The sequence below is a fragment of the Toxotes jaculatrix genome, chromosome 6, assembly GCF_017976425.1.
Source record: "Toxotes jaculatrix isolate fToxJac2 chromosome 6, fToxJac2.pri, whole genome shotgun sequence".
Classification (NCBI taxonomy): Eukaryota; Metazoa; Chordata; class Actinopteri; family Toxotidae; genus Toxotes; species Toxotes jaculatrix.
Genome location: NC_054399.1, coordinates 21,980,064 through 21,991,981, shown reverse-complemented (window position 1 = coordinate 21,991,981; position 11,918 = coordinate 21,980,064). Strand labels below are relative to the sequence as shown.

The window sequence follows — 11,918 nt, the reverse complement described above, 5'->3', positions numbered from 1 at the left end:
GACCTTTCATATTTTCAGGGCTCAGATTATTTGCAACTGTGGGAACAATAAGGACTTATTAAATGCTGAACATCTAGATAATATTTGTGTTTGGTTTAAGACACATATATGCTTTTAACGTAAAAAAAAGCATTAAAGAGTAAATATAATCACTTCATGATTGCTACATTAAACTGAATGTATATGTTTCAAACACTTTAACATCACACACCAACACCAACTGCACCATCATCAGTCTATGTCTCAGCTTAGTGTAAGTTAGGTGAACACCAGTGTTTTGTTACAGTATGTAGTAGTAAATAATAACTTGTGATTGAAAATGTGATGTGTTAACCTGGAAAATAACATGAAAGTACACAAAACATTGGATTTATCAAGCATGACTATTTTGTAAGTACTTGTCTGAGTCAATGCTACTATTTTGTTAATGACTTTAAACTTTAATTTTAGACTTTAAATATAATGTGCTCTGGCTTAATAAGCATTGTCATTACCTAGTGCTGAAAACCAACCTGCAAGTTCTGTTTCCCATGATTTTTACTTGTAAATTAGCACTAAAACCAGGTCTGGAACTTTTATTAGCATCTTTTTAGCATGCATACATATAACTTTGGTTTTATCACATGGGAAAAAGACCTTTCTTTGTATAAAACTACTGCTCTGTTCACTTTTTTTCTGAGATTCCCTCCTACTTGATTTTCCCATCTTAGCAACTTGCAGTTAAGTGGTAGCCATGGAGCTCGACCACTGAGCCAACTAGTCAGCACTGTTCTCAAGGATGGCTCTCACAGGATGCCTCACAGCCAAAAAGGGGGGTTTTGGGGAAAATTCAAACGAGCTGTCTATGTGACAGAGTGGAAGAGACAAAAAGAGAATTATGTGATCATCATTAGTCATGCACTGATACGTGAGTCCACTATGTTACAGGTTCTTTTATTAAAATGACAAAATATTTGGTCCTTGCTGGGAATTATTCAAGGAATCCATTGATTTCAAACTGCCAACTGTATTAATGTCACACTATTTAGTTTCCCATCATTTTTTTTTTCCGTAGACAGAAAATGTTATAGGTCATACCCTTTCCAAGAACTCAAAATTGCAAAACATGTTTGAGTCTTCTTGAGAAAACCACAAAGCACTTCAGAGTCACTCTGATGTCTGTCTGAATGAGACTTGCATTTCTGTGGAAAGGGAAATAGGGCCAAAAATGGGTTATGTTTTGTTTTAGAATGATTGAACATTTCTGTGCATTAAGGTCAATCTTTTTGGGGACAAGCTATTTGTTTTCCATTTAGTCATGCAATCCACCATCAACATCAGTTCTACATAAAGGCACAGTTGTTTTTAGGAATAGGTGAGCCAGGTGGCTGCATCCGGTGTTGATGACACGGAGTAGAATTTGAATAAAATTAATAATTAATGTGATTTTTAGTGATGTCAGGTGGGTTTGTGGCCTAGGGCACCAAAATGGCCAGAAACAGCCCTGCATTACAGCTAATTTATACAGATGCATCAAAGTGTTATGCTGCATAAGACTGTACTGTAGATACTTAAAAGACTCATCTGCAACTCTGATGCTGCTTTCCAAAATGTAACTACAGCACATGTTAGATTTTTTTAATAGCTGCAAACATGACAAAATTGTAACTGCTGTGTTTGGAATGCTTTGAATTTTCCAGACCTCATAGTGTATTTGATAGATAACATGGAGCAGGCCAAGGTAAGATAAGCCATTCTTTGGGTGTGCTACAGAATGAACGGCAGTCAGCAGGGTCAAGCATACGCATAACTATAAATCTCTCTGGTTGGGTCTGGAAAAGTTACACCAACACCTTGACACACAAGTGTAAATCAGGTAATGTGTCCTAGGGATAACATCATAAGTATAATTTAAAGAACTGACTTTGTGGCCTTGAAAAGACTGAGCTCTGTATTCTTCATAGAAACACACTGATATGTGTTTTGATGTGGATCTTGATTCTCTGTGGGTTTGAGTGTGTGTGCTTGTTTTACTATATTCGTGAGGCCCAAAAACAGAAATCCCACTATACTTGTGGGGTCTGACAGCTTTGTGGGGATCAAAAATCTGGACACCACAAGTTTAAATGGTTTTTCATTGAGGGTTAAGACTTGGTTTTAGCATTCAGGTAAGAATTAGGTTTAGGTTAGGCAAGAGTTGTGATGGCAAAGGTAAGTAACTGGGGAATGCATTATGCCAATAATGAGTCATCATGAAAATAGTAAAATAAAGTTGTATGTGTGAGTCCTGTACTTCTACCTTTCGTGAGTTTTCGGGTTGTCAGCTGCAGGTTCTGCATTTGGATAGAAGTTCAAGAACGTGTGTGAGTGAGTGTGTTTGTTTGTTTGTGTGTGTGTGTGTGTGTGTGTGTGTGTGTGTGTTTGATGGGGAGGTGGGGCTATTTCAAAAGGCAGTCATTACCTTTAGCAAAATTTGAAACAGAATTTTGAAATCTAATTTTTTTCGCCCTTGATCCTTTTGGATCTTTTGTAAAATAAAGGTCTTTGGTTCTCGATCTCTCATACACAATGGTAGTTTATTAGAAATACTCAATTTAAAAAATATATCAGTTGTTTCCTTGTATTTTCATGTTAAGTAACTGCGGTTTGAAACCTCTCCACCCCCCATCCCCAGCTCCTCAGACTCCGGCTCAGACTTAGTTGACCAGGAGCTCCTGGTACTGCTCACACCGGAGGAAACGGCCAAAGGAGTCCTTCTCCATCAGGGCGTAGATTCTCTTTTGGGCCAGGTCAAAGGTTGCAGGGGAAAGATCCACCAGGTTCCTCAGGGTCACATCCTTGGTGAAGTGGTCAATGTTCACCTGTGACGGGAGAAAGATAAGATTTGCTGTTAGAAACAGCAGAGAGGCAAAAGAAAACTCAGGGAGATGAAAGGGAGGATGATGGTTCAGTGTCTCCATAATTCCATACTATTTAATACTCCTACTCAATTATTCACTGTTTATTTTAACTTTCCAGTTGTTATGTTTATTCCAAATTCCAAATGTAAACACAAACTACATCATATCCCCTGTGCCAAGGGATTATTTCAAGGAAAAGCCCAAACAGAGAGCAAATGTTTACAACAAACCAAAACTCAAACTGTTTACTTAAGTTGAAGTGGTATTATCAAATGGAAAAACATTTAATTGGAATTGGAAAAAAGTATTAGCACTAAAATGCACAGCAGTAGTGATAAAGCAAAGCGCAACTGGAACAATGTGGGGCATTTTCTGATTTATTCGGCGGACAGTGGGATAAATCAGGGAGATGACGGAAACGAGGAAAGAGAGAGTAACACAGGTTTCCAGCTGGACTTGAACATTGCAGTTCATGGCCAGTGACGTAATACCTAGACCACCGGAGCATTGCAGATGATGTTTGTACTTATTCATGCATAAATGTATAATGTCAATATGTGTTTTATTGCTGTAGCTTGGTTACGACTGTTTCAACTTTATCAGTGCACATATACATAATTTCTGCAAGAGTCAAAATCCCTGAACAGCTGACATTTGGGAAAACCAAGATAACTGGTTGCAGCTTCATACTGACTGCTCAAACAAGAAACCAAATGTCCCAAAATGTTGAACCATTCCTTTAATCTGCAAAACTATAGTAACCAGAGCTATCAGATGTAATTCAGAAAAAGGAACAATTCATTTCCCTAACCCAAGATGGTTATTACTTTATAGTGAATGTGCTAAGCATGTGTGTGTTTGTTACCTGTGTGTGTTCTGGTGCTTGTGCTGTTCTCTGGTGTGCAGAGCCTCAGTGCATTCTCTGTCTGTAACCTCATCTGTTTACACTCGAGCACGCCTGTATTTCTCCTCTACACATTCGTTCACTGATTAGATAAAGACCCTGACAGTTTCCATATATTTGAAAGTGTTAAAAAGGCACCAAGTTTGTCTCCAGCCATTTGATTCTTAATCTATTTTATTATAAATTCACTTCAAGCTGCTCAGCAGTGAAATGTAAGATAAAATTCGGACTATATTACTCATCGTACCTCATTGCCAAAGTCCCTGCTATCATGCATTGCCAATATACAATATGTAGAACTCCACAGAACTCTACATATTTAGAAACAGATTTAACCTTAACTGCTTGAAAAGCTTGAAAGTCATGTCTCTGCACACATTAAACTGCTTTGTGATTGTGGTTCATTGTACCAGAGCAGAACTGGCACAGAATTTACATTTTAAAAATTAGTCTGAATCTCTCTTTGTATATCATGGTCTTAAAAGTATCCGAGTTTAGATAACTAATGGGTGAACCAGTTTCAGTGACTTTGGTTTCATATTAAAGTGAGAACTCATAATTGAAACGTTGGTATGCATCATGTAAAGCTCCCTACATGTGACTGACTTAATGAACTGTTTCTATTCTGTGTTGATCTCAGCTGATGAAAAGAGGGGAGTCACAGGAGTCCCTGACCTCTCTGGGTCCCTCAGACTGGATGAAGTCTTCGTAGATCTTCTTGGCCTTGGCGGCCATCTTAAGAGGGTTCTTGGTCTTCTTGAAGTCCTCACAGGCCATCCAGAACTCGATGTTCTCATCACTGAACTCGGACTGCAGGAAGCTACGGAAAGCAGACAGACCATCTGATGGAGAGAGAGAGGGGTGGGGGGTGGGGTGATAGATAAAGGGATGAATAGATATTACAATAGAGAACAACAAGCGATTCTTTGAGCCCCTTTTCATAGATGTATTATGTTGAGTACATAATGTCGAGTGCTGGAAATTCTGAAAAAAAGCCTTTGAGTCACCTTTCTATTAAAGTCACAGTGACATTTATGTAACATGTCAAACGTGACTACATTGAATGAGAAAACCATAATCACCATCAGACCATCTGTCTCCCTGCCTAATTTAACAGCTTTCATCCACGCCAACTGTCATGATTGTTTAGCAAAATGCTTTAATATACAGTGAGTCACAACCAAATGTTTTCTTTTTTTCATTTACATTCTTTGTAATAAAATTATGAAATTGAAAAGAAACTCTATTAGGGAATTCACTAGTCTGATGATTTGATCCTTAAAGATTTCAGTGACAAAAAGATATGTTTTAAAATTCATCCTTGTTGCAGTCTGTGAGTAACCTGATGACTCTTTTTACCTGAAGTCATCATTTTCCAAGTCCCACCTGTTTTTTTGCAGCGAGACCACTGCCTCTCGCAAGCTAAATGTCAAATATCATGTGAGTGATGTGGCTCTTTTAATTTTCAGTCCTGTCGTGTTGGATCAAAGTCATCGTGGGACATTTGTAACACACACCTACAGCCAAGAAGACAGTATTCTAACAGGTCCATGTCTAAAAGCTTTTATTACATGGTTTGCAGAGGTGACCCAGTGGAAGATGAAAGGAAACGCACAATTAACATTATGAAATGGTGACTATACCACAGAGTTTTTGTGTTTTTATCGAGGAAAGTGCAGTTAAAGGAATATGTATTGCTAATTTACACTTGCATTTTTTTATCTAACATAAAGGGAGTGAAAATGTCCAGAGACTTCTTTGAAACGTTCCAAGTAATCACAGAAATAAAAAGACATTTTGTCAAAGTAATTAAACTAAACTTCAATGGACAAAAACAGACGACGACCTATTCGAAATGTCACAAAACAGTGAAAAACAGAAACTAAAGTTTTATTTGGACAAATATAAAAGCAAAGGGGTTATCCAAAAATAAGGATCCAAATAAAGGCTTGATAAAACACCCACTCATTTTAGCAATCACTATTGTAATTTAACACAATGCTAGCAAAAAGTCCCATTGTCTGAATGAGCATGTGCTGCAGATGATAAGCATTCTGCTGTGGCCTCAGGCTTTTATCTGCAATCTAAGTGGCTAGTTTGGTTCAAAATAGCACTGAGTCGCAATCAAGCTGCAGCTTTTTTTTTTTTTTTTTTTAAGACCTTCAGTACAAGGACACACAAAAAGAGAAGCACACGCAGTCATGGGCATTATAATGACAAGCTGTTTGCCTGTCAGAGCTGCAACAGCCAGCAGAACATGTAGCCTCTTGTACAGTGTATGATTTTACAATATTTTATTTCCATGTCAGCAGAATTCAGCTAGATGGTCATGTAAGTTTAAATGAGTTTTTGTAAGTTTTAATTTACTACATTGCCTCTAACAGGTTATGCAATCAGTGTAAACTTTTGAGTAATGAACCACATCAACTTGAAAATGAAATTCATTTTGTCTGACAGTAGCCATACATTATGTGTTTCTTGTTGCATAATACACATTGCATTATGCAACTTTTTACTTTTAAGTGGAAGAGGAGGGGTACTTCTACATTGGAGAGGTAATAATTCAGTGAGAATCCCAGGGGAATTAACAAGGAAGAAACCAAAAAGAATAATGTTAATGTAAAATCTCATGCAGATAAATAATCGAGGCGCAGCAGTTTGCAGCAACTGCGCAATAAATCAGCACTGATGGAATCATTTAGACATCTCCCCGGAGATGTTACCATAACACACATAACCTCTGTGGACCGATGCGCACACAGATGCATGCACACAATCATGCAGGCATGCAAACACAGGAGCAACATACATCTCTCTGCCCTAGAATTCGCTGAAGGAGCCACTTAGAAAGGTCTTTTGCCACCCACTGAGCTCTGCAGAGAAAATGTTTCCCTGTCCACATGTATCAGCTGGTCAATAACATCTGTACTTGCGTCTGTTTTCCTGAACAGGGCCAACTTAAGTGACTTATTAGCAGGACAGTTTACACATAGGCCGCTAAAAACCATTAACCATTAGAGCTAATCATCAGTCTTGCTGGCTGTCAAGCTTTCTGTGCACTTTGTGAAGTAAACAGTGGAGTCAGTGGTTGGTTCTTGGTATGTGTTGTGGTTGTAACACAGTGTAAACCATGTTAACATAACCTTATCTTCTGCAAATGATGTGATCATGTAACTATTTTACATAAACAAGATACGTCTGGATTACTTCACCGTGTTTGAGACTGAATGTTGTCATTGCATCTATTTGCAACAGTCTCAGTCCAAACTGGATTTTGACTGAAAAGCCAAGGAGACAGTTGCACAAAATTAAATAAAAAACACTCAGACCACTATTTAAAATGATCTATAAGGTTGGACATAAAATAATAGACATAAGGCCACTGTAAGTGGCCTTATGTCTAAAAAGCACATATGAAGCATAAGCATAAGCGTAGCTGTAAATTACAATCAAATGTAATTTCTGGATTTATTGAGGTTTGAACATCTGATTGTTTAAATACTGTTGACTAATAGTGTTTATTTTTAGGATTTTTAGTATCAGTAGTAGAATTTGTAGGAAAAAAAAGCAGACAGGCTGCATTGTTGTTATGGAAACCATGCTCTGATCGGTGGACTGTACCTGTTTAAACAGGCTGCCAGACAGAGTCCAGACCTCAGGGAAGACATGTTGTCTCCTCAGGGAATAGTTAAAGAGAAGCTGAAGTGCCAGCTGTTTTATAATGAAGGACACAGCTTTGGATAGTATGAAATAATGATGCTTTATGTGGTTGGTTTTTCCTCCAGTGTAAGTATCACGAACAAGTGTGTATATAAAGGTGTGAGAGTAAGTAAAAGAGAAAGAGTAAGAGAGGTAGACTTACAGCTGTTGTTCAGGACTCGGTCCAGACTCTCACGCCACTGGGCAGCCTCCTCAGGACTGGGCCTGTGCACAAAATACCTCAGTTCAGCAAAACTGGTTCAGAATATCCTAACAAAAAACAAACACGAGCTAAACTACAGAATTTCACTCTGCCTTTCTTTACAGTGTGTTTAACTCTCATGCTGTGGGAAAACATTTTTCCATTTTGGCTGGCGAGTTGAATCTGTGCTTAGCCCTGGATGCTATGTGAAGCTAACAGTTTAAACTGCTGAAAGTTTGCAGGTATTTAAGTGAGCTGCTGATCCAGAATCATTTTCAGCGCAATGTGACAACTGTTGGGTAAAAATACAAGAGGATTTAAAATAATTTAAGATTTTTGTGTGATAGAATTTGACAGTGAGAAGTTTCTGGGAAACGTCTTACACTTTGGACCATAAATTCATTTTTTTATATAATCAATAAAATTCTTTCATTATAAACAAACATTATGTAATCCACCTTCAGCCTACAGAGGATGTCAGTGATCATCTACGTCAATACTGCTGAAAAGCTTCAAACAACAAGTCATAAATATTCAAATACACATTTGATGTATGATTCTAGTCTCACAAAGCCAGACTACATCCTTTGATGTCAGTTTCTGCGGCGAGATTTAAGTCTGGAAAACATCTACTGAGGATAGAATCTGGTACTGTATATGCATCAGAGCAGGAGTGGGGAGCTTTGAGACATTGCGTTGAGACTGTGAACAATTTAAAGGAGTTATACAGTATATACGATGAAGTATGATTCTGGAACTGCGTGGCATTTCTGTAACCTTTAGGAGAAAGTTTCTAAAGCAGATGCAATGTATTTTAAGTTTTGAAATGAGACAGAAAGCCCCAGTGGCAGGCCAGTGAGGGGCATGCTCGTCCAGTTGTAGTATTTGTAAAGGATAGAAGATACTTATTTTACAGCCTTTTGATCTAATCTCAAGCTAATTCTTAATGAACACTGTGCTGAAGTAGTGTGGTGAACGACAGCTAAAATCAAATAAAGAAAACAGATTAACAAGGACATGTCCTTATTCAAATCCTTAACTTGTATTATAGTGTCATGAGAGTGGCTGATTTTGAGCTAAAAGTATTCAGCTTTTATTAAACTAAATCACCAACTGAATCACATCAAAATCCGTAATGTTGCACACGTTCCCTCAGAAGAAACGAAAGTAAAGTAGTTCAGCGTCTGACATGTTATTCCTCTCTAACCTGGTCTTTTCTGAGGCAATGCCTTGCAAAAATGGAATTATCTAAAGCTTTTGTACCATCTCACACTGACATCTGAACCCAGTCAGTGTCTGGAGAGGCTTAATGTTCTTTGATCTCCACATATTGTGCCTGCTCTGGGCTCTGCTCTGCCCCTAACGTCAGTTATCTGGTTAACACTCAGGCGAACATTCCCACCTCCACAGACACTCATCCCACCTCCACAGACACACTCACTTCTGCAGCTTCTCCGGCTTCTTCTCAGCCTTCTCCGGGTAGGGGATGATGAGGTCGATGGCATTTTCTGGCTTCTGCAGTAAAACTCCCAATTTTGACTTGATCTCCTTAGCCCTGGATGACAGAAAGCAGAAAGGGAAATCTGTTTGTGTGACAAAGCTTTAAATTTTAATCTCTTAGACCTGAAAGTAAAAATAATCCAGACATGATGATTGTCTAAGTTTTCATCATATTTATAATCTTCTTTCAAACACATACATGGTTTATTCTGTTTATACAAGACTCTAAGATCAAATGTACAAGCATGTTAGTTGACTAATTGATCAGAATTTAAAACTTATTCTGCTATGAAACTTACACAAGTTCTGTACAAAAAAGTTGTCATGTTTTTTCATGTCATTTTACTTTTGCAACAAACAAAAAACAAAAAACAAAACAAAATGAAAATATGGTTTTGACATTTATCCTGCTATGTAATTTCATTATCTGTCATACAAACAAAATCTGAACATTACATTTTTAAACAACATTAAATGAATGGTGAAAATGTTTTATTTTTTGTAGTCGTGTTTTGAACAGTGAAAACTTTGTTTTCTTTGACTCTGTGGGTTTAGAAACTGCTCTGACCTCCGCTCAGGTTTGAGTGCGTATGCAACACAATACTTTTTTTCTGATTCTCTTGACTATCAGCTCAAGCTATTGTAAAAATAAAAGCACAAAACACCCAAGTTAATATAAAAATTGGTACAACACAGATGACACATTGTTCTCGAGGTCAAAAAGCTTGTTGAAAAGAGATTTCCAGGAAACAGAAATTTCATCTGAAAAAGTAAAAACTTCACAAAGTTAGAGAAAGATTAGGCTCTTTCAGATGGAAACTGAATGACAGCAACATAACCTTTCAGACACAACATGGTCAGAACAAATCTTAATAGGTTTGAAATATAGTCAAAGCTCTTGGGATCTGAACCACATCAGAGCAACACACTATTAAGACATGACGGCAAAGGTAATGTGAGGATGCAGGTCTCACCTTTCAAGACAGGTTTGGGGTAAGGCAGCTAATCCTTTACACATTTTCCAGCCCTCTCAGTCGCAGTACTTAAGATAGAATTCAGTCTTCCTGTTAGCACACTGTGAGTCTCAGAGTTCCCTTTGCTTTCTGGCTCTGGCTTTCAGCACTTGGGGAGTTTTATACAGACGCCCTTTGGGCTCTGGGCCAACAGCTAAGCCAATCAGACTGGAATGTGTGCAGCTCGGGCAGCTGAGGAGCCTGGATGAGGAAGGGTGGGTTTTCAGATGTGGATGGCTGTTTGCTTTGAGGATTCAATTAACCAGCAGATCCAGGACCAGTGTGCAGGATGCAAACAGGACCATGAGTTTTCACTGATTTCAGATCAGTTAGTTAGATCTTGTTAGTGTTTGAATACACAGTTTTGTTAATATATATTTTTTATCAGACATTTCTAAATAACACGTCTAAATGAATGTTATCATTTCTACAGAACTAACAGTGTCAACACACATGCTACATCTACACAGACACACACATGCACACACACACGCAATAATCATGCATAGCTGTTGAAAATCAAACTTGTTTTATCTTTAGCTGGAGCAGAGATGGTGTTTGTCTTTTTGATCAACTTTTAAATGTGGAATCTTATTGAACATTTCATATTTTTAATGCTATTTTAATTTGCTCTGCCATGCATTTAACATCATTTAAAACTGAAGAAAGCAAACAGGTAATTTTGCAAATCACACAGTACCTCACTTTTAGCTGTATAAACCTGTTTTGTGTTTGTTTTAAAAAAAACCTTAAACTGTCAAAACCCAAAACGTAAATCAGGAACTCTATCATCAGAGACACAAGATTACCAATCATTGGACATTTGACCATGAGTGTCTTTATCTTTGACCTTTTTATTGCGTGTTTGGAAGAAGTGGATGAACACAGTCTGGCCTGTACGCTTTATTACTGTCAAATAAAGCCATCTGTCTAGAAGGTGGCTTTTCAGGGAAGCAGCTCTTATGATTAAGCTTTACATTGTGTGAACTACCCAAGGACCAGTGAATCACCTGCTGATGACAAAAACATCAAGTTTTTTTTCCACCACTGTCTTTCAATTCAGAAAATAATTTTACATAAAATGTTTTATTTATTTATTTATTTTATTTCAAGGCCTTTACTAGAATTAAATTAGCCTTTTAGAGAGCTGATTCAGACCAGTCACTGAAAGGAGAATCACATGTGTGGTTGGATCTACTGTATATGATCTTGATGAAACCCTGAAGTGTTAGAAAGTAAAAGAAAGACAAGGACAGATTATTTTTCCTGGGCTGGATGCTCTCTCATTAACGTTATGCATTAGACGCACAGCTCAACTTGCCAACTCTCCTTGAAGCCTTTAGCTCTCCACGGACCTCAATGTATTTACAATACATAACAAATTTCATCATCCAAAAGCTGCTTGAGCTCATATGGAGACAGATTACACTTTACCAGTGCCAAAGCACATGGGCTTAATGGTAAGTTAACTCATGTTATGTGACAGTTAATCAAGCAAAACAAGCAAACCAGAGAGCAGTTATTACTTTTCATTAGGACTGCTAAGTTTTCATGCTCAGCCCATTGTTTGGCAGTGTAATGCTGGCTGGATGACTATCATTATATAACCATGTCATGGCAAAGATAAAAGTGAGAAATAGCAGTTTTCTCCCAGTTTCTATGGTGATCAAAACTCTAATCTGTGGCAGAGGTTATTAGAAAGCAATTCTGATGTATCTAAT

General features: G+C 37.8%; 1 protein-coding gene across 1 annotated transcript; it reads right to left on the bottom strand.

Moving 5' to 3' along the window:
- Positions 1–964: 964 nt before the first annotated feature.
- rgs5a (regulator of G protein signaling 5a) lies at positions 965–10,307 on the bottom strand. Its single transcript, XM_041039815.1, has 5 exons — positions 10,159–10,307; positions 9,126–9,239; positions 7,646–7,707; positions 4,459–4,625; positions 965–2,840 (listed from the first exon to the last, which is right to left on the bottom strand). The coding sequence occupies exons 1-5, from the start codon at positions 10,200–10,202 to the stop codon at positions 2,676–2,678; spliced, it is 552 nt and encodes a 183-aa protein (XP_040895749.1). The 5' UTR covers positions 10,203–10,307; the 3' UTR covers positions 965–2,675.
- Positions 10,308–11,918: the final 1,611 nt, after the last annotated feature.